At 41.7% G+C, this 24,233-nt stretch overlaps 1 protein-coding gene across 1 annotated transcript in view; it reads left to right on the forward strand.

Moving 5' to 3' along the window:
* LOC149299757 (dynein axonemal heavy chain 3-like) overlaps positions 1–24,233 on the forward strand; it is a 498,381-nt gene that overhangs the window by 274,845 nt on the left and 199,303 nt on the right. Inside the window, exons 40-42 of the mRNA XM_089486039.1 lie at positions 1,566–1,699; positions 2,288–2,473; positions 4,571–4,745. Coding sequence (XP_089342165.1) covers positions 1,566–1,699; positions 2,288–2,473; positions 4,571–4,745 — 495 coding nt within the window. The remainder of the gene's footprint in view (positions 1–1,565; positions 1,700–2,287; positions 2,474–4,570; positions 4,746–24,233) is intronic.

A 24,233-nucleotide genomic window follows, 5' to 3' on the forward strand; every position in this document is an offset into this window, starting at 1 on the left:
TCAACCCTGCACAACTTTTAAAATTGTTGCTTAGTGAACACATCTTATTCTGCAAAAGGGCATACTCGCGCTTGTGTTGTATGGGACACTACAGTACATGTATGCAGTTTCACCAATGAACAATGCATAATAGTTCATATGTCTTCTTGTATATGTATTCATTAACTGTTTAGCAAAAAATAATAATTTTGGGATAAACTGCAGCTCCAGAGCTCTACCCCCTCTGTGGTTCCATTTTTAAGCCACTTTTTGGTGCCTGAAGTAGCCAGTCAGGAAAGTGCACCTATTTAAATTAAAGGTAGCATTTTCTGTGCATGTCAGCACAAACCAGTGCTGGGCCAAGGAATTGGGGAGCAATAACATGTGACAAAACATTTCTAACAGTGGGTGATTTTGGAGGATAACCGGCTGCTTGTTAACTCAGATATTATTGACTAACTTCAGACTATATTTCTGAAACATTGCCTATTTCCTTGTTGTAATTTACACTATACAGATGGAACACTTTATAATTGTTTAAAAATAAGCTGCCATATGGTACAAAACACAGAGGATAATTATATTAACACTGGTTCTAATATGTTTCACCATGCTGTTATTTTATCTAAACTTGTCTTGATGTATCATTCAGTATATGACTATTTGTGATGCTGGAACATGTAATACAAATTTAAACATATGGTCTTACTGATTCTTTACATTTTTTTGTTCCGTTTGTAAGGAGATGGCATTAACACATTAATGACAAGTAAAAATTAAGATGGTTATTATGTGCCTTAGGTGGTATTTAAGCTATATTTTGTTCTATGTTAAAGTCTGTTTATAGTAATTTTCTAATATAAGACTCTAATTTCCTTTTCTTCGTCAGTTTTGCTTTTATTGGTAAAATACCCTCCACACTAGGGGAGAATGGGAACATTGTTCCTGTGGGAATATCTTTATTTCTGAGTTGTTAATGTTTTATTTTTAGGATTTGTTATTGCTTCTTTTTATTTGAAAACTAAAATGTATTTTGCATTTTATGTGCAACCACACTGAAGCTTTTTTTAAAAAAAATAATGGATTTGCTAATAAAAAAACTAAAACATTTACAGTACTCAACGGATTTTTAAAAGGCCAATTTTATTCATGATAATAATAATAGATTTAACTATTAAGTATGAAAAACTATTATTAAGGCCAATATCTATTAGGGATCTACCCATTAAACCATACCTCCCAACAGTACCAGCTTTCATGAAACAGCCTTAATTTTAGGGCACTGTCCATCTGTTTATCTTTTGTGGGATTGCCTACGCTATGGGTTTTTGCATTTATTTATAACTTTCCATTAAATTAAAAGACAAATATCAATTTCACTTGTGGTATTCTTTATATTTGGCCTCTGCCCATAGCATCTGGCATCTCCCTGTGTAAGCCTGTGTACCTTTAAAAAATCTCTTTAATTACATGTGGTGTGCTTCAACCTGTAGATTTGCCAGTTTTATTGCATTCCCATCATACTTAAAATTAATATTATTCAATGTTGGTAGCATTAATTGTATCATTGGTAAATATCTGTGCAGATGATGTGCAAATGGCTGCTTCCTACATGCTTGGACTTTGTCGAGAAGAAGTGCAAATTTGTAATTCAGACATCCCCTATGCATCTTACAATGTCCATGCTGAAACTTTATGAATGCTTGCTGTTGAACATAAGGTGAGATTATCTGTTTATTAATCAAATCATATGATTTGTTAGCAAAACAAAATGTATTATAAGTATTTCTAAACGTATTTAGTATAAATGTTATCAGCATCATACTTATTTACTAGAGAAAGTATAATTTAATCTGCTGGAGCAACCAGGAAATGTTAGCTTTGTAGTTTCACCTCATTTGTAGAAATCCACTAACATTAATCTCCACCTGCGGTGGTTTCTAACGTATCACCAGGTATATCACGCAATCTTGAATCTGTATATCTTTATATTTATGTACTAAACAGCAGTTTGAGACAGATGTTTATTTATAGCTGTCATGTTGGAAATAAAAAGGTAACAAAAATATGTTTGTTGTTGTTGTTAAAATGTATTTCATTGCTGACATGCTTTCTATTTTTCTCAAACGACCAGCCACAAATAATAGGAAACTAATTATGTGTTTAAAGGATCCATATGCTGTACACTTAAAGTAATTTTTTGTTCTGAACATTTATTGACCTGAATATTTCGGAAAAGTACAAATGTTGTTCATATTTTATCACATTATATAGGTTAATAAAACTTTATCTTTTTATATCTTTTTAGGTCTGCAAAGACTGGTGCTGATAATGAGGATGAAGTCATTGATGTTTCAGAAGAGACAAATGCAGAAAGTTATCACACAGTTAGTAAACAAATGAAAGACGAGTGTAGAAATATGCTTGTGGCCTATGGCTTTTTTTCAGTCATCTGGTCTGTGGGAGGAATTCTTTGTTCTGAGTCCAAACAGTGGTGAGTATATCTAATTAATATTTTTTTCATTTGTACAAGATCCACAGAACAAACATTACCTTGTTACTTTAAAAATTGGATATGATAACTACACAATTACAAAATAGCACATGAATACATTTTAAGTCCTCACTTGTATCTTTCTTGGAATCAGGTGGTTGCAGTTGTGTTGTGTACTAATGAGCCCACTACCTGTTGGCCGTATATAATGTATTTTATAGATCCTGCTGGGAAGGATATATTTTATGTGCATTAAGGGGATAAATTTCTGTAACAGAAGTATTTCTAGTGTTTTGCACTCTAAGAGCTTAAACCCATGCATACTTTGCATGCACTAAAGTGCATTACACGTGATATCACTAAGAGGTGGCTATTTTGATTAGCACAACACAAATATCTAACTATTGTTATTTCCTTTGCATTCTTGAAACAGTCTTTGTTTTTTCTTTTGTTTAATGCTTAAACTAGTTACATAACTGGACATAAATGTTTATTTACCAAGGCTGGCGGAATTATATTCTTCCGTTCTTTTTAAGAGAAACCTACATTCACATTGTGACTGTAGTTGGCAGGGTTGTCGAGAGACTGAAAAAAATGACTTTGAAGGATAAATCATATACATGAGTCTTTTACTTGGTCTCCGATGAGGCCAAACTTTGTGGAAAGTCCTTCATCAAAAACCTTTAGAAGTCCAAGTAATGGTTCATTTTAGTGCTCAGAGTTGAAAGTTATGACATATGAAAGATTGTGCCCATCAGCCAGACCACAAAAAACTCAGCACTTGCACAATTTATCACTTAAAAATACTGAGGTATGGTAGGACATAAACAGCATAGCTTCGATATTATAGTATCTTACCAGAGTAAACGACCGAAAAGCTTTCTTAGATCCAAAAGTGCATTTTTTAAATAAAACAAGCAATTAGTTTGTACATTTTGAGCTGTGCCTGCACGCATAGGAGGTAAATGTAATACATATATTGAAAATACATAACTGAACGCTATATATACACAAATAATAATATTTTTCTTGTTGTAGTGGGCATATATATATAGTCATGTGCCTGTATGCAGTGCTGTATCTGCCGCGAGGCAGACAAGGCGACTGCCTTGGTCGGCACATTTCAGGGGGGTGATAAAAAACGCTGCCCCAAATGCCCATGGAATGCCCCCACAGCAGTTACTACTTCCCAGTCCCTGCCTGCAGTCACACTGATGATTGGTCCCGCCCATTTATGCTTCCGAGTCCCTCCCTGCAGTCACAATGATGATTGGTCCCGTCCCTTTCCTTATAGCAGCCACACTGCTCAGCAACTCATCTAGCAGTAAGTATAAAATCAATATTTGGGCTGCTGAAGGTTAGGACAGGTGGGGGTAAATTTAGGGGCAGTTATGGTTAATGGGGTGTTTAGGGTTAATTTAGGGGCAGTTATGGTTAATGGGGTCTTTAGGGTTAATTTAGGGGCAGTTATGGTCATACCTGGGAACTTCTGGGCTCCAGCTACCCGGAGCCTTCCTTTGCCCCGTCAGGGGGCAGTCCCGTGACATCGGTGGGAGTTCCCACTGATGGCAGCGGGAAACACCCCCATTTAAAGGGAAAATGGGCTGGGAGCGGGGCGTGTCAAGACCCTGCTCCCGCGACCCGGAGGATTCGGGTCTTGACCCTGAGAAGCAGTGCTTCACCCAGCAATCTCCGGGTCAAACCCGGAGAGTTGCTAGGTATGGTTATGGTTGATGGGGTCATTAGGGTTAATTTATGGGCAGTTATGGTTGACGGGGTCTAGGGTTAATTTAGGGGCAGATATGGTTAATGGGGTCTTTAGGGTTAATTTAGGGGTAGTTATGGTTAGGGGTGGGCCAATTTTAGATTAGAGGGGTGTCTGAGTTTAGTCTTGCCTAGGGCAGCGCAAAACCAAAATACACCACTGCCTGTAAGTGTCATATATAGACAGCTAAACGTGTGAGGCAGGCAATATTATCTTGATTATATTCTGCATTATTTATCCCTATTAATTTTATCTACTGGTTCAACATTTTAAATCGTTTTCGTCTGTACGTTTTCTTTATGCATCACAGTTACAATAAACTTTTTTCACAGTTTCAGTGAGTTCTTAAACTTATGTGAACAAGATTTATCTTATCCAAGGCCCAAAGGTTTACATCTGCCTAAAGGAGAGAGTGTTTATGATGTAGTCTATTTAAAAAAGACATTTTCTTCTTGGTGTCTATGGAAAGACCTTGTTGTACCAACCAAAATTGAAAATATTTCTAAGGTAAGAAAAAGCATAGTCAATATTGTTTGTCAATTACCTACTCTGTATTTTAATGGCTCACACATTGATATCATATAGCCAGTCTTAAAATAACAGGGAAAGTCCCACCTCTAGCATGTTATGATATGTTGGCCTTGGCCCATACTTGGATGGGTGGTAACATGGCTGCTAAGCAGGTGCATTTGCCAGATGACCAAGAATCCACATGTAAACCGAGTCAAATCTATATCCACACATAGATGTCCTCATGCATGTGAAAGGGGAATCTACAAGGACTGTTTGCCAAACAAGGAGGTGTTAGTTGCCACACATTGCAACATGGCTGTCACGGACTGGGTCCAAACAGATGACTAAAAGACCCAGCGCGCTCAAAGATTGTGTGCAGGAGTTACGGTGCAGTAGTGGAGTTGAACAGGGCCTGGTTGCAGGGCGACCACACTCACCCAGGTGTTGAATATCTAGGGATGTGCAGCCAAACACCAGTGCCCTGATATAGCAGTGGATGTAGTCCAGAACAAAGTCAAATCCTGCAGGCACCCTGGAACAGGCATGAGACATCACACAAGACTCATATGCAGGATGCTGCAGGCTGGGAGTATGGAAGCTAAGCAGAGAAATATAGCAGACACATAACAAGCAAGGGACAGGCAGACCAAGCACGAAACATAACCAGACAAGATATACATGTTACTGAGCACAACAGGGAACAAGACAGGACACCCCACTGCCGGGGATACAGGACAGGACACCCCGCTGCCGGGGATACAGGACAGACCGACACACAAAAATACAGAAACTAGCCTAGGACTGTATGATAACTATTGGAGATTCCGTCACATCTTATGGCCAAAGTACTCCAATGACGGTGGGTCCTAATGCTAATCCCTGCTGACAGAGGTACGAAACAAACTAAACATGTAATCCAAACACATAGCACTGAGACATACCTTTAGACTGCAGACTGAGACAAACAGAACACACGGGTAGAGCACACCTTATAAAGGAAACAGAGCTGAAGCAAAGAGCTGAAGCAGAAGCAAGGAATGGAAGATCAGAACAGAGCAAAAGGAAATCCAGGAATGGATTGAAGCAAAACAGGGAAATTGAAACAAGAGCGAGATATGCAGCTCCGCAGCCTGGGAAGGACGTGACAATGGCTCTGGCTCACTATCTTACTATAAGCATGAGCCAAGCATCTAAGTCAATTTCAGCCCAAGTATTCACTAGCCTGCTCATTCCTGCTTGTGACATAAGGAAGCTGCTAGTACTTATATATATATATATATATATATATATATATATATATATATATATAGTAGCTTTTTACTTTAAAACACTATATGGAACCTGATCCCGCCACCATTGCATTATCGAAGCGGTGCACTGGGTAGCCTTGGTGGCCTAGACCAGAATATATCACTGATTATATCATTCTTTATAAACAGTATGTCAGGATAACAGCAATATCCAAGGCATTTTTGTATGTGCCTGATAGTGTTAATTATGCTGGAGAAAAAAACAGTTATAGTGGAATACACAGACTAGTTGTTAAAATGTTTAACAGCCCTAATGTGCTTACGTTTGTCTGCTTGTATGGAAAACATCTAAGACATTACACTGCAATCACAGTATGTGCAGAGATCAATTAAAAGCCATTGAGATGAGATATTGAATTTTGTAGTCTTAATAGGATTCAGTCTGTAGCTGCAATATTATGTTATGCACTTATAATTAAAGTTCTATGAATTCACAGACTCTGACACTTAACAATTTATTTTCTCAACCATGAATGAAACTTATATCTAGTATTCAGCTTCAGGACTGCATCATTTGGTCTCTTATGAAGTCTCAATAAAGAGACACTAATAACTGTTCTTCTCAGTTTAGAAGCTTTATTTAAAGGGGCTTCCATCATTTACGGAGTGTATTTACTATGTTAAAATAGAGTTAAAACTAACACCGTGCTAAAATAAATTAAATTGTGTACAAAGTTTAAAAAATGAGTGGCTCCATGATCAAGGTCTTTTCACTTATGAGGCCCTGCTTGTAGAATATTGCAATCCTACCTGGACTTCCTGTTAAGCACAATTAACATAAGTCATTTCTTTGAAGGTATTCAAAGTTAAGTAGTATTTCAATAAATCTCTAAGCACAGTTTTACATTATTTTGATGACATGCTATATATACATTCATTTAAATGCTTTCCTTTACGGAGTCAAGCCTCTACTATTTCGGGAGCTCTAAAAATGTATGCGGAAGCCTACTGCATTTGCCCGACTAATACAGCCAAATAAAATAAGGCAAACATGCCTCACATGCTAGATATAATCATGGAAAAGTTGTACTATATTGTAACTTTTTTTTCTCTTCCACATTTCAACATGAAGACAGATGAAAAATACATGCAGCTGATGGTGAGTTGAACCCCTAATTTAATATATTATGCTTTTTCATGCTGTATACCTTTGTTGTTGGGTACTGGTAGAATTCCTATGGCAAAGGTAGGGATACCTGAACTAGAAAGGATATTAGGGATACTCAAGAAGTGCAGGTCAGATGGCACCAACAGCACTGCACAGAAAAAGTCTCTAGAGGAAACAGGAAAGAAGATATGTAGTGTATGTCACAATATGGAGACTAAGGTCCGAGGAGACCAGCTGTGGGAGGATCCAGAAACATGGACCCAGGCAACAGGGTAGGATCCAACTGAAATGGAAAGCACTAACCCTGAAATACACAAGTGCAATCAGGAATTGATTGGCTGCATAAGTAATGGAGGTGATTCCCAAACATAATGATTGGACTGGAAGACATGAAGGACTACTGGTGGCTCTAAGTAGGCTGACATGCTAGTGTAGACAAACGTAATGGTTTGAATTACAGCAGATCACTGCATGTTGTTGCTTGGAGTGAAAGATGTCTAAGTCCGTCATCAAAAGGTTATCTAACCTATATTTCTGATATTAAATTTGTTAAGGAATGTGTTACTCAGATCAGTGCACACTTAAGGCCTGAAGCTACATGGGCATATTTTTTTTCTTTAAAAAAAAAAAAAAGACAAATGCAGGTTATTTTAATAAATTAATAGGTGCTAAACCACAGTTCTTCATTTTTTACTTTTTCTGAATATTAGTAGTTTCTCTTGCCATCTGCTATTATTTTTATTTAGGCTAAACATCTTCAGTATAAATACATTAGATAAAAATATATATTGTAAACATCAACATGTTTATGTACAGTATGTAAAGTGTTTCGGCAAACTACTTTGACTTTTTATTGTTTACCTTTTGCTTGATTGATTTACATTCTATGGCAGAGAGCCAGCATGTGTTAATCAAGGTCAAAATATTCTGGGCTCAAGCTTGTGCAAATATACTATATAATTGCCTATACAAAAAAACCCACAATATATTGAACAAAGTTGACATGTGACATATATATATATACAATACAAAGTGATTGAACAGAAGTAAAATCTAAATTAAATAATTATTTGGTATCCACCATTTGCCTTCAAAAGACCATCAATTCTTATATGTATGTTTGCACAAAGTTAGGGAGTTTTTAGGCATATAGTTAGGAATATGATAAACAATTATACTAGGTGCGAGTGATCATAAATGTAATATGTAGGTTGAACACATAATTAACTGAACCAGAAATAGCTGTGTAGATGGAATACTGACTGAAGAACAGCCAACAGGTGACAATTTAATGTCAAAAGTAATACACCATGGCAAGACTCAACAATAAGACACAAGGTAGGTATACTGCACCAGCAAGGTCTTTCCCGGTGTGACAAAAGGTGTGGTATAGTGATAGATGGCAGATATATTAGACCAGCCTTGGTCAATAGTAGCCTACTTTAAAATATGTCCCAGGGAAATATGTTGTTTATTTACAAACTGCACTACTGGCAGTTTGCAAAACATGGTAAGGGTCCCTGGGGCGGAGCATCTGGAAGAGCAGGGTGGGCCAGTGCTCCAACAGCACTACTTGCTGTTTTGATCCAGTCCAGAGCCTGTATTCTGGACAGGAGCTCCACAGGTGTGGACTAAGTAACAGCTCACCTGTGGCTGATTAATTAGCAGCCAGAAGGTTAAAGGGATTGAGCCTGATTCAGAGAGAGAGACCAGTGTTATTCCAGCTGGGAGAGCTGATGAACTGAGGAGTGGGTTCTCTCTTAAAACCATTTTTGATGATAACTTGTGAATGTTTGGAGCTGTTTTTACTAAGCAAGTGCTCAAACAAAGACTGTTATCCTGTGCTACTTATAAACGGCTGCTGTTTATTTCTTTAAAATAAACATTGAAGCTGAGCTGGATGTGTCCTGGACTTCATTTACCCTAGAAGACTGTGGTTACAGCCAAGATCCTTGACAAAAAAATCCCAAGGAAAAGGGAGGCCTGTCACACCGGGCAGAGGCTTCCAGATGTTCTATCCAAGCTCTTTGTAAGAAGCACAAAGAAATGTTGAGGACCATAGACGCAGTGGTCAGCCAAGGAATCTTAGTGCAGCAGATGAAAGACACATCATGTTAACTTCCCTTCGCAATTGCAAGATGTCCAGCAGTGTCATCAGCTCGACATTGGCAGGAAACTGTAGGATAAGTCTGGTCAGAAGTGGTCTTCATGGAAGACTTGTGCCCAAAAAAACATACTTCTGACATGGAAACAAAGCCTAGTGGCAACTATTCATGAAAAACACAGGAATTAGGGTGCAGAAAAATGGCAGCAGGTGCTCTGGTTCTTCACTTGTACCTCTAACCTTTCTGAAGGTTTCAACTTCTGCTCCACTGCTACCATGATCTTCCATTTGTAGGTCTAGTGGAGCTGGAGTCCTGAATCTGTGCATTGCCTCCCCCTCTAGTCACTGTTCCCTTGCAAATGTGAGACACTTGAGACTTACTGCCAGCTACTCTCACACAGGTACTACATTTTAGTCCTGGTTCAACTACCGTATTTATCGGCGTATAACACGCACTGGTGTATAACATGCACCCTCATTTAATCAAGGAAATTTGAGTAAAAAAGTTTAAATAATAAAAATCTCAGACACACACACTAAGACACACACACACTAATTGAGTTGGCAAAAATGCAGATGTATTTCCCAACCAAATTATTGAGGCTAATTTGAAAAAATGTCTATTATTTGCATTTTTTTCAAATTTTTATTTACTTTGCGCATAAGTAGCATGTTGTAAAATATAAAACAAGCAAGTACCATCATGTCAACAGGCTATTATTTATTTTTCTAAAACATAATAATTATGCTTTTATTCTGGAAAAAAAAACATTAAAAAGCCACTTATAAGCTCAGTTAGATGATGCAACCAAGTCAACCCCCCTACCTATCATTTATATCTTGTAAGAATAAAAAATACCAAGAAAAACTACACAAATAATTTTCACTTTTTCATGTTTATTTTAGTCCATTGGGGAAACCATGGCAACACATTATGGGTCAGTGCATGGTAGAAAGCAAATACGTTAAGCTCAGCCTTAGGCAGAATTAAAATGCATTTTACATTGTAGTCACACCTCTGCATACTCTGACACTGACAGCTTTGGATCATTAAAGCTAATGTATTGTGCTTTAATGTGTCAAAAACTAAAGGACTGAAAAGCCAATGTGTCAGGAACCAATATTTCGCTACCTGAACCATGGCTTTTTTATACCTGTGGCGTTTACATCTGCGACCACTAGTGGCCACCCTCCGCCCTCTGGAGCACTCAGAACTCAGGTGTGCCTTGTTACCTGGGTTGAGCCCTAGTCTACATCCAGCTGGGCCTTGTTACCTGGATTGCCCTGCCTTTATGAACCTGCCCTGCCCTTCAGTCAGGGCTTTTGTATTGAAGTCTATGGACCTTCCTGCTGTGGCTCTGCACCTGTACTGTTCCTGGTTCCCTGCTTTGTGTCCTTCCAAGTGGACTCCCTGCCTTTGTGTCCTTCCAAGTGGACTCCCTGCTTTGTGTCCTTCCAAGTGGACTCCCTGCCTTTGTGTCCTTCCAAGTGGACTCCCTGCCTTTGTGTCCTTCCAAGTGGACTCCCTGCCTTTGTGTCCTTCCAAGTGGACTCCCTGCCTTTGTGTCCTTCCAAGTGGACTCCCTGCCTTTGTGTCCTTCCAAGTGGACTCCCTGCCTTTGTGTCCTTCCAAGTGGACTCCCTGCCTTTGTGTCCTTCCAAGTGGACTCCCTGCCTTTGTGTCCTTCCAAGTGGACTCCCTGCCTTTGTGTCCTTCCAAGTGGACTCCCTGCCTTTGTGTCCTTCCAAGTGGACTCCCTGCCTTTGTGTCCTTCCAAGTGGACTCCCTGCCTTTGTGTCCTTCCAAGTGGACTCCCTGCCTTTGTGTCCTTCCAAGTGGACTCCCTGCCTTTGTGTCCTTCCAAGTGGACTCCCTGCCTTTGTGTCCTTCCAAGTGGACTCCCTGCCTTTGTGTCCTTCCAAGTGGACTCCCTGCCTTTGTGTCCTTCCAAGTGGACTCCCTGCCTTTGTGTCCTTCCAAGTGGACTCCCTGCTTTGTGTCCTTCCAAGTGGACTCCCTGCTTTGTGTCCTTCCAAGTGGACTCCCTGCCTTTGTGTCCTTCCAAGTGGACTCCCTGCCTTTGTGTCCTTCCAAGTGGACTCCCTGCCTTTGTGTCCTTCCAAGTGGACTCCCTGCCTTTGTGTCCTTCCAAGTGGACTCCCTGCTTTGTGTCCTTCCAAGTGGACTCCCTGCCTTTGTGTCCTTCCAAGTGGACTCCCTGCCTTTGTGTCCTTCCAAGTGGACTCCCTGCCTTTGTGTCCTTCCAAGTGGACTCCCTGCCTTTGTGTCCTTCCAAGTGGACTCCCTGCCTTTGTGTCCTTCCAAGTGGACTCCCTGCCTTTGTGTCCTTCCAAGTGGACTCCCTGCCTTTGTGTCCTTCCAAGTGGACTCCCTGCTTTGTGTCCTTCCAAGTGGACTCCCTGCCTTTTGTACCCTTCCAAGCGGGCTGTGTGCCTTTTGTACCCTTCCAAGCGGGCTGTGTGCCTTTTGTACCCTTCCAAGCGGGCTGTGTGCCTTTTGTACCCTTCCAAGCGGGCTGTGTGCCTTTTGTACCCTTCCAAGCGGGCTGTGTGCCTTTTGTACCCTTCCAAGCGGGCTGTGTGCCTTTTGTACCCTTCCAAGCGGGCTGTGTGCCTTTTGTACCCTTCCAAGCGGGCTGTGTGCCTTTTGTACCCTTCCAAGCGGGCTGTGTGCCTTTTGTGCCCTTCCAAGCGGGCTGTGTGCCTTTCGTGCCCTTCCAAGCGGGCTGTGTGCCTTTCGTGCCCTTCCAAGCGGGCTCTCTGTCTGTCGTGCCCTTCCAAGCGGGCTCTCTGTCGGTCGTGCCCTTCCAAGCGGGCTCTCTGTCTGTCGTGCCCTTCCAAGCGGGCTCCCTGCCAAAAGACTTATTAGCTGTATTTTATTTTGCCATACGTCCGGTTACTTGCTTAGACTATATTACCCTTATTTGCTGGTCCTGTTATATACATGAAATACACTGCATTACCTGGATTTCTGTTTGTGGTGTCTTTGTTTGCATAATCATGCACCGTGGGTTACATACTGAACCCCAAGTATCCCCTGCGCATGGGCTCCTACCCGACCTGATCACCCGAGTCCTGACAGAATACAAAGGCCATTACAAGGAGTCTGCGGGGTTACTTTCAGTCATCAAAGTGATAGGAGAATGCTTGCTTGAACTGTGCAAATCATTAATGCAAATCTGGGACTCCAACTCCAATCACTCTCATGAAGACCATTCACCTACACCTGCTACATCACCTGAGAAATCCAACAAGCCTGTTACCAGTATTAAAAAGGAATCTCCTAGGAAATCTAGGAAACGTGAACCCCTTACCACAACCGAATTACAACAAAGGTGTGATGAGGAATCTTGCTTTTACTGTGGCAAAAAGGGACACTGGATCACCCAATGTCCTCTGAAACCTCCTAAACCCTCTGTACCGATTGAGCAGTCTACGTCACAACCACAGAGCTCTGCTAAAAGGGGAAGTAGCTTTATTCCCCAGCATAGTGAACCCATGGAGTATATACCAACCCTGGTGATTCCTGGTGCTTCTCAAACTCCGGTGGATGTCCAGCTGAAGCCTGATGATTGTTCTGTGATGGAATGCAGCGTCTGTAATCCTACAGTCTGTGGCAGTGTGGGTTGCTCCCATATGGATGAACTTCCTATTGCTTTCTGTTCAGCTGTGATTGCAACTCCTATCACTGCTACCTCAGCAAAGTGTGATACACCAGAGACTACCATAGCCCCTAATATCTCCTCTGGACTGATAGCAAAGATACATGACCCTATTCCATCTCTGAGGAAGAAGGGGCTTTCCATCAGTGCTTCACATACCAAGTCTGCTTCTCCCGTTTTGAACCATTGCAGTTCTGGTACTACCCCCCTGCCCCCAGTAGTGCCCTGGGTACAGGGCAGCTATGTGACCCCTGGTACATGGAAAGAGAAAGCACTGAATCATACCTTCTCATCAACTTCTTCAGCATCCAGTCCTAATTTGACCTACGATTGCACCACAGATAACCTTTCCTTTGATTGTGTTATTACCTCTAATGGCAATATAATCAGAAAGGAAGACCTGGAGATCTGCGAACAAGCTTTACCGAAAAAAAGGAAGAAGAAGAAGAAGAAATCACTTTAAGTACACCCTCCTGCTCAGTTTTTTAAAGGTGTACAGATTTTGTTCAGACTGTTTGCGTTCTGTGACCGCTCCTTAGGGAGGGGGTACTGTCAGGAACCAATATTTCGCTACCTGACCCATGGCTTTTTTATACCTGTGGCGTTTACATCTGCGACCACTAGTGGCCACCCTCCGCCCTCTGGAGCACTCAGAACTCAGGTGTGCCTTGTTACCTGGGTTGAGCCCTAGTCTACATCCAGCTGGGCCTTGTTACCTGGATTGCCCTGCCTTTATGAACCTGCCCTGCCCTTCAGTCAGGGCTTTTGTATTGAAGTCTATGGACCTTCCTGCTGTGGCTCTGCACCTGTACTGTTCGTGGACTCCCTGCCTTTGTGTCCTTCCAAGTGGACTCCCTGCCTTTGTGTCCTTCCAAGTGGACTCCCTGCCTTTGTGTCCTTCCAAGTGGACTCCCTGCCTTTGTGTCCTTCCAAGTGGACTCCCTGCCTTTGTGTCCTTCCAAGTGGACTCCCTGCCTTTGTGTCCTTCCAAGTGGACTCCCTGCTTTGTGTCCTTCCAAGTGGACTCCCTGCCTTTGTGTCCTTCCAAGTGGACTCCCTGCCTTTGTGTCCTTCCAAGTGGACTCCCTGCCTTTGTGTCCTTCCAAGTGGACTCCCTGCCTTTGTGTCCTTCCAAGTGGACTCCCTGCTTTGTGTCCTTCCAAGTGGACTCCCTGCTTTGTGTCCTTCCAAGTGGGCTGTGTGCCTTTTGTACCCTTCCAAGCGGGCTGTGTGCCTTTCGTGCCCTTCCAAGCGGGCTCTCTGTCGGTCGTGCCCTTCCAAGCGGGCTCTCTGTCGGTTGTGCCCTTCCAAGCGGGCTCTCTCTCGGTCGTGCCCTTCCAAGCGGGCTCTCTCTCGGTCGTGCCCTTCCAAGCGGGCTCTCTGTCGGTCGTGCCCTTCCAAGCGGGCTCTCTGTCGGTCGTGCCCTTCCAAGCGGGCTCTCTGTCGGTCGTGCCCTTCCAAGCGGGCTCCCTGCCAAAAGACTTATTAGCTGTATTTTATTTTGCCATACGTCCGGTTACTTGCTTAGACTATATTACCCTTATTTGCTGGTCCTGTTATATACATGAAATACACTGCATTAACTGGATTTCTGTTTGTGGTGTCTTTGTTTGCATAATCATGCACCGTGGGTTACATACTGAACCCCAAGTATCCCCTGCGCGTGGGCTCCTACCCGACCTGATCACCCGAGTCCTGACACAATGTATGCATTTACCTGATTTCCTACCCCAAAAGTTGTCTTTTTCAAATATGCACATTAATTAAAACTAACATATGCTCGTAGATATCTTTTATTCTTATTTTTATTATTTTACCACCTACACTTTCTGTATATATTTCTTAACTTCTTTATACTAAACTGTAAATTACAAGACTAACATGTCTTGGAGTATTTCAATATACAATTTCTAGTGTAAGCAGATCTATTTTGGTGAATACACTTGTCTTCCTTGTTAAAAATTTGCATTGCTTCAGCAAATTTTTGCTCTGAAGAAAGAAGGTCAACATTTAGAAAGATAATGAGACTTACATCTTGCTGGAAGTAAGTGAGCACAAACCTATAATGTATGGAATAATTTACTGATTATAACTACCAATAATGTTGGAGTTATACATTATTTTAAGCTAATTGAATAAAGCACACTAGCTAATTTGGAGCAGCTAAGTACATTACTACACTGGAACATTATTGATCTCGGAGATCATTGGAGGGCAGGGGCGTAACTAGAAGCCTCAGGGCCCCGGTACAGAATCTGTTAAGGGCCCCACTAACCCAATCTACCCCCTTCTCACACCATCTACCCCCCTCCCTCCCTTCTCACTATATACCCTCCCCCTACCCCCCATTCTCACTATCTACCCTCTCCTTACCCCTTCTCACACTATCTATCCCCTCTCCCTCCCTTCTCACTATCTACCCCCTCTCCCTACCCCCCCATTCTCACTATCTACCATCTCCCTCCCCCCACATTCTTACTATCTACCCTCTCTCTACCCCCTTCTCACTATCTACCCTCTCCCTACCCCCCTTTGTAGGTCACTTACCGTGCAGTTCTGTGGTGGGGGCGCAAGACCTCTGTCTCGCTGCTCTGCCGCGGTGCGCGCGGCTCCATCACTGCAGTCGGGGCAGCAGGGAGCAGAGGAGACAGAAGGGTGCCGAGCGGTTGCTGAAAACGACCACTCGGGCCCCCCTGACTGGCAGAACTCCAGGGCCTTGGATGGCTTGTAAAGCCAAGTGATCACCACCCTCCATAGCTAACACTCAAACATGAGAACTAACACACTCAAACAGAAACTAACACACTTACTCTCACAGGCAGCCTCACACACACTCCTACCCTGTGCAGAGCACAGAGCAGTTTACATGTTAGCTATTGCACTACTGCTGAGCTCTGCCTTTTTGAGTGGGCCAGGCCTATTTGAAGAATTAGTACCTGCCCCATGGAGACTATAACTAATTATGATGTAGTGAGGAGTCTTGCATATAGGCCTAAGGACTATTGTGTATTTCCTATCATGTCATTCTCAAACCCCTACTCAACATTACATAACAAACCTGTAAATAAAATGCACAATACTACTACTACTACTAATATAAATTTGATAGTTGGAGTCAATTAGATGCATTAATCTGGTAATGATTTACCTCAGTCCTCAGCAGTCAAATCCCTGTACCTTTTGCAGAATATCAGTCTGTCCCTGAGGTTTTTCCTGGAGAGAAGTGGCTTCTTTGCTGCCCTTCTTGACAGCAGGCCACCCTCCAAAAGTCTTTGCCTCACTGTGCGTGCAGATGCACTCACACCTGCCTGTTGCCATTCCTGAGCAAGGTCTGCACTGGTGGCGCCCCAATCCCACAGATGAATCAACTTTAGGAGACAGTCCTGGCGCTTGCTGGACTTTCCTGGGTGCCCTGACATGATGTCAACTGGTCCTTTTGGGGCAAGGCTGAAATGCAGTGGAAATGTTGTTTTGGGATTAAGTTCCTTTCATGGCAATTCATCTGATCACTCTTCATAACATTCTGGAGTATATGCAAATTGCCATAGTGTAAAGTGCGGCAGCAGACTTTGTAATTTAAGATTTGTGTCATTATTAAAACTTTTGACCACGATTGTATGTTTTGGTATGAGAGGCAAGGGATAGGCAGAATAATTGAATATAAGCCATGTTTTTTTCTTCTGCTTTGTTACTGAACAAAGATGGTGCCTTTGCTACTTTAGGGTATATGTTGTCCTTTCTCTCCTGTTGAAAAGACAGAACTAATGTTATTCCAAGAATCCTTAAAATCATATTTTCTAAACTTTCTATTACAGGTTGAGTACCCATTACCCGAAAATTCCTTATAAGAAATTATCCAAAATATTTTTCAGATAATGGATACACACCATAAGGGACAGAAAAATCTGTAATTAGTAGATTCTTTCCCAGCCTCATTTCCGGCTTGTCTCTGCTGTCCGCTCCGTTGTTCGGACTTCTCTTTGCACTTCCACTCTCTTTTCTGGACTGGAAGTTCTCAGAGGAAGCCTGAACAACAGACCAGAAGCGATCTGCGACTGCGGAAAGAAGCCTGAACATGGAGCGGACAGAGATGGGAAGACAGATTCGTTATCCTAAATTATTCCTTATTCGAAATACTTCTGGTCCCAAAAATTTCACATAAGGATGATCTGTATAATTACAAAAAAATCTTAATCCAAAAATAGGAAATATACTCCTCTTCAACCTAAAAAAAATGTAAATAGGTTCAATCTAGGAGTGTTTTCGTGGTCAATTTATCTAAGAAACAATTTTTTTAAACTTTAGAAAGCTTGCTCTTGAATAGTGAAGATATCTGCTATGGCTTCTGAATTCAATTTACCGTATTTGCTCGATTATAAGACGACCCTGATTATAAGACGACCCCCCAAAATCTGAATATTAACTTAGGAAAAAAAGAAAAAGCCTGAATATAAGACGACCCTAAAGGAAAAAAGTTTTACCAGTAAATGTTAATTCATGTAAACTATTTTTTTAAATAAAAGCTATGATTGAGAAAAATATTTTTTTTGTTTTTATTTCCTTGTATTTTCCAACCTGTCCCCCAGTTACGCACATCTGCCCCCAGGCTTGCCACACCAATATGGCACTGTGGCCCATGATATGCCTTTTAACCCTCTATATGCCACTGTGCCCCATGGTATGCCTTTTGACCCCCTATGTGCCACTCTGCCTCCAGAAATGCCTTATACCCCTATATCCCATTCTGGCATTTAGGGGGTTAAAATGCATATTATGGGGCAGAGTGGCATATAGGGAGGTATAAGGCATTCCAGGAGGCAGAGTGGCATTAAGGGAGTTAAAAGGCATTGTATAGAGCACTCTGCCTCCAGAAATGCCTTATACCCCTATATGCCACTCTGGCATTTAGGGGGTTAAAAGGCATATTATGGGGCAGAGTGGCATATAGGGAGGTATAAGGCATTTCAGGAGGCAGAGTGCTCTATTAAATGCCCCCTTAACGCCACTCCAGAAATGCCCTATGCCCCCATTTAACACACACACACACACACCCTATACCCCCATTTAACTAACACACACACACACACACTCTCTCCCCCCCCCTCTCACCCCTCTCTTCCCTCTCTCCCCTCTCAGCCCTCTCTTACCGGTGCTTCCAGCCGGGGCAGCAGGTTGACGTCGCCTTCCGCTGCAGCCGGAAGGAGGTGGAGTTGGCAGGGGGGGTTTGTAAGCGTCCGTCGCGTATACTTTCCCCGGCTGTCAGAGATCAGAGTTCCCCGCACCGGTGCGGTTCCGGTGTGGGGAACTCTGATCTCTGACAGTCGGGGAAGGTCTACGCGACGGACGCAGACAACCCCCGCTGCTAGCCACACCTCCTTCCGGCTGCAGCGGACGTTGTCTACGCGAATCGCGTAGACGTCAACCCGCTGCCCCGGCAGTACAGCAGGAAGCACCGGTAAGTGTGTGTATGATGGGGGGGGGGTGAGACAGGAGGATCCAGGTCCCCTGCAGCGGTGGGGGGATCTGGATCTTAGTCTCCTAATCAGACCTCTATTTGAGGTCTGATTAGAAGACGACCCCGATTAGAAGACGAGGGGTATTTTTCAGAGCATTTGCTCTGAAAAAAACCTCGTCTTATAATCGAGCAAATACGGTAATTAGAATGTAAGCAAAAAAACTAAGACTGCTTCAAATGCATTTTTGAATTGCATTTACTAGCTATGATTTTAACACATATTAAAAGTGGTTTTATCATATATTTCTAGTGCCTTAATGTATATGTTTTCAATGTATTTACTTTCTAACATTTTGGTAAGCAATTTATCTAGACCATGAACGTGAACTCTATCATTGTAAAACATTTGGTTCACGTTATTGATTTCCACTTTTTATTTGTCATGTAGCAAAATGTACAGAAATGTGAACAAATGTGAACAGAAACAAAAATCTACATCAAATCATTATTTAGTGTAACCACCTTTTGCCTTCAAAATAGCATTAATGCTTCTAGGTACACTTACACACAGTTTTTAAGGATCTAGGCAGCTTCCTGGGTTGTTCCAAACATCCTGGAAAACTATTCACAGTTCTTCTGTGGATGTAGACAGCCTCAGTTGCTTCTCATTCTTTATTAATTCCAGACAGACTTGATGATGTTGAGATCAGGGCTCTGTAGAGGCCATATCATTCCCTCCAGGATTCCTTGTTCTTCTTTATGCTGAAGAGATGGCTTTGGCTGTATGTTTGGGGATGTTGTATTGCATGATGGCTAAATATCTGCCTCTACTTCTCATTGAGGAGATGATTATTTCTGACCAAATCTGGCCCAACTTTGTATGCAGAAATGCTGCCCCAAACATGCATGGTTCCTCCACTATGCTTCAAACTCTCATTTTTCTACAGCTCTTCAGCCCTTTGGCGAACTGCTTTTTTTTTTGCTACAGCTAAATATTTAAAATTTTTACTTATCCATCCAGAACACGTGCTGCCATGTTTCTGCACCCCAGTTTCTCTATTTTCGTAAATTATTTGTATTTATGATTTGATATAGCACCATCATATCCCACAGTGATGTACAATGTAGTTGAGTTGCTTGGCCTTGTTTCCATGTCAGAGTTAGTCTTCCATGTAGGCCAGACTTCTTTGGACAGTCGATGAATGTACCAGGATCCCAATGTTTTCTGTCAATGCTGAGCTAATGACACTGCTGCACATCTTCCAACTGTGAAGAGAATTAAGCATGATGTGTCTTTCACCTGCAGCACTGAGTTTCTTTAGCCGACCACTAGGTCTGCGGTCCTCAACATTGCACACTTGTTTGTGCTTCTTAAAAACACCTTGGACAGAACATCTAGAAGCCCCTGTCTGCCTTGAGATTTCTGCCTGGGAGATACCTTACTGATGCAGTATACCTACCTTGTGTCTTACTGCTGTGCTCAGTCTTGCCATTGTGTTTTACTTTGGACATTCCTCACCCAGTTATATTCCTCCTACACAGCTGCTTCTGGTTCAGTTAATGATTAAATTAGCACCTGTTTGGTATAATTGTTTAGTCATACACCTAACTATATGCCTACAAAATTCCTGACTTGCAAGTGTACCTAGAACAATTGATGCTATTTTGAAGGCAAAAGGTGGTCACACGATACATTGATTTGATTTAGATTTTTCTTCACTCACTTTGCACTTTTTTACAATTTTTTAAAGCATTCTTTTTTTACAGCATGTTGTCTCATCTGCCTAAAACATCTGCCTAAAACAGCTTCTGCTGTTATTAAGATCTTGGCTGGCCTTCTGTAATGTATACTTAAAACAGTGGAAGTTGAGACCACAACTCTCCTTACAACTCTCTCTTTAGGCATTAAACCCATTTGTGTGTGTCCATGTGTACATTTACAATTTATAAAAAAGAATTACAGTTGGGTTTCTAATATATCTTCAACTTTTAACCAAACTATTGTCTAAATGACAAAATCTCCCACTGGATTTTATGTACTCATTTCTGTTTTATATCTAGGTCTCCAATATAATTATTTTGCATCTTATGTAGAGGTTATACCTTTCTGCCAGAACCATGAAGTGTTCTGTAAGTTAATATAAATCTGTCAGCTGGGAAGGTCAGCATCACAAATAGATTTATGTCAATTTATACAGTGATGTTTAAAGTTTAAAATAATTTCTGTCAATGCAACCTCAATTTGAGTGATTTGCCTTTAGCTATCCCCTCCTTCATTTTACCTTAATTCCAAAATTCCTGTAGAGGAACATGGTCTTTTAGAATGTAATTTGGTACCAAGTAATAAAAAAGATTGTTTTTAAAATGATATGTTTGTTAAAGAATACTCTTTAGCTGTAGGCAAACAAAGGCTCTGCCCTTGAGCCAAATATTGCTTCTGGCAGCAGGATGCTAATAGGGATATCAACTAAGGTTCATTATTACCAAACAGGCTATTGGTGTAATCGCCCCAAATTTGGTACTTGTGTGAGACATGAATATTTTATTCAGAAACTTTTTAGTACGGTATGAGTGCATCTAATACCTTCACCTGAGACATAAATGTACAATTTAGTGTATGTTTATATATTTAGCCACACAGGTACAAAAATGTACACCAATATCAGGGCCTTCTCACAACTAACATATCTTGCCTCTGGATCAAAAGTCCTTGAACCAGTTTAGCCTTTAAGATTAAATTCATTATTTACCATACGCAATTGAACTTCCTTATTCTTGAGGCAACTTAATAATATAACAATCTGGAGTAGAATCCATACATTTGTCCCTACTCTTCTTTACTGCACGCCAGAGATCCTTGCTAGTGGCTAAAAATAAATGTTGCAGAAATACACAGCAACTCCCTGGGGCTATGCAACCGCTGTTTGTTGCAGCAGAAGTCTGTGTAAAGCAGTATCTTAAAACAAAATACTGTCTGCGCTTCTCACCCTAATAAAGTTGGCAACCAATATATACACATAATATAAATGAGAGGTTTTGGTTATTTGAATTGGCCAAAGCATAATTAAGCTCACCCACCACGTCAAGGCACACTCTCAATAGGGTGAGAACCTACTCTCACCTCCTACATAGTGGGCACACAAAGCAGTTTATACTGCTGCCAAAACCTTATTAATGTGTTGGGGGAGGTGCAATTAAACCTCCTCCCATTTAACCCCTGGACAGCAAGCTGCCAGACTGATGAGGAGCCAACAACCTCAAATATGTGCAAACAGGGAAAAGAAAAAATGTTGGTGTGCAGCATGCTCACACTGTTTGGTAGGCCTCATATTATACATCCGTATTATTTGAGCCTGAGACTAGCTTAGCGCACCGACATTTTTTCTTTTCCCTGTAAAGCAGTATCTTATACATGTGATGGAGCAAACATAAAATAAAGGTCCGATAAGAGTATCGTATATCCATAGTTCCATACTTGACTATCGCTTACGAAATTATGTTTTGAGGTAATGATGTTGGGAAAAAATACAATAATACCTAGACAAGGATAAAGTAGTAAATCATAGAAAATAAATTATCTTTTTTAAACAATCTAAGGTCTTTAATGGGAATCCATTAAATGAATTATATGTAAAAATGCATAACACACGCATCTGCTAGAAAACAATACAAATTAACAAAGTCATGATAGAGAAACATGTTCAGTCTTGTAAATCAGGACTCTGTTACTTATAAATATAGTGTTTTATTTATATAGTGACAACAATTTATTCAGTGCTTCTTCAAATACATACAGTCAAAGTGTAAGACAAAACTAGATCAGACAAACCATTACATTATTCAAAGAAGGCCCTGCTCACAAGCTTACAATTTAGAGGGAATGATGTTTAGAAAAAACATAAAGTATAGACACGGAGGAAGAGATAGTGCTATCTATGAATTTGAGGGTTGTATTTGAGGGTGATTTAATAACCTCTAGTTGAATAGATTGTGCGCTCCGTTGAAAAAGTGAGTTGTTCTTGAATATTGTGAAGGAGAGGGAAAGCAGGAGGTTAGGTGGAAGTGAGTTCCAGAGGATCAATGCAAGCGAAGTCTTGTTTGCATGAAAATTAAGAGATAGCAAAGGAAGAGGAAAGCCTTAGCCCATGGGAAGAGCATAAAGATCAAGTAGGGGAGTTTTTGTAAGTGAAGAAATATGCAGTATCATGGATTGCTTTGCATGTTATTATAATGATTTTTAATTTATTTTTTTCACAAAGTAGAGTAGCAGATGAAGAGTGTCCTGTACTGTCCCACTCAGCAGAATTGATAGATCCTAATACAGGGATTTAAACATGCACGGGATAGGAATAAAGCAATCCTGAATCTAAGACAAGACCAAGGACTTACATTTGGGTGTTTATAGTAGGAAGAATGGGCAGACTAGAAGAGCTGAATAGTTCTTATCTGGAGTCAAGTTCTATGTTTCTACGTAGGGTATGCCAAAGATGACCCCAAGGCATTGTGCCTGGTTAATAGGGGAGACAGTTATGTGTTGTATATACCGTATTTTTCGCTCTATAAGACGCACCTGCTGATAAGACGCACCTAGATTTTAGAGGAGAAAAAAAAGGAAAAAATATTTTGAGCTAAAAAATGGGCTAAAATATTTATTACAATAACTGAATAAGCTATGAACACAGTAAGACACACACAGTAAGACACACACAGACACAGTAAGACACACACAGACACAGTGAGACACACACACACACAGTAAGACACACACACACACACACAGTAAGACACACACACAAACACAGTAAGACACACACAGTAAGACCTCCCTCCCTAACCCCCCTTCTCAGTATCTCCCCTCTAACTCCCTAACCCCCCCTTCTCAGGATCTCCCCTCTAACTCCCTAACCCCCCCTTCTCAGGATCTCCCCCCCCCGCCCCGGTCACTTACCTTAAACTCCTGTGTTGGAAGCGTGAGGCGTTTGTCTCGGGTGCCGGCGCTTTACGCTGGGCGCCGGCATATGACGTCAGACGCCGGCGCTCAGCAGTGAAGCGCCGGCACCCGAGACAAACGCTTCCAACACAGGAGTTGAAGCGCTGAGGCAGGCGGCAGTGGCGGCGGCCGCCGCCAGCAAAGGATTCCTGTATATCTGTCAGGCAGGGGGGCCCGAGAGTTGCCGAGCGGTTGTCTTCAGCAACCGCTCGGCACCCCTTGGGCCCCCCTGACTGGCAGAAATCCAGGACTCCTCTGCTGGCGGCCGCCGCCGCCGCCTGCCTCAGTTGCGACCCCGGATTTATCGGCGTATAACACGCAGGTAGGGTTTAAGCTCCGGATTTTAGTTAAAAAAGTGCGTGTTATACGCCGATAAATACGGTATATCGTTGCCCCCCCCCCCTCCCTGCCTGCATCTTCGCTCCATAAGACGCGGCTGATTTTTCATCCTACTTTGGGAGGAAAAAAACTGCGTCTTATGGAGCGAAAAATACGGTACTTCTTCTCAATCAAACCAATATATACATCATGATGTTGATGGAGATTGAGAATTCAGGTATGGGGGTTCAGATGGAAGAACGGAAGATGATGAGTTTAGTTTTCGAGAGATTAAGTCTCAGTTGTGACCTCCAAGAAGAAACAGCAGAGAAGGAAAGAGATCAAGGGAAGACAGGGAATATCATCTATATTTAGGTGAGACTGGAAGCCGATATAAAAATGTCTGGTCCACTTTAAGTTGGGCATTAAGTAGTCAGAATCATTTTCTAATCTTGGGCAAGTCAGACATCTAAAATAACAAGTTTCAAGAATAAAGACTATAGAGTGCCTCCTC

Source organism: Sceloporus occidentalis, unplaced genomic scaffold (genome assembly GCF_023333645.1).
Source record: "Sceloporus occidentalis isolate IW3139 unplaced genomic scaffold, rSceOcc1.0.p SCAF_28, whole genome shotgun sequence".
Taxonomy (NCBI): domain Eukaryota; kingdom Metazoa; phylum Chordata; class Lepidosauria; order Squamata; family Phrynosomatidae; genus Sceloporus; species Sceloporus occidentalis.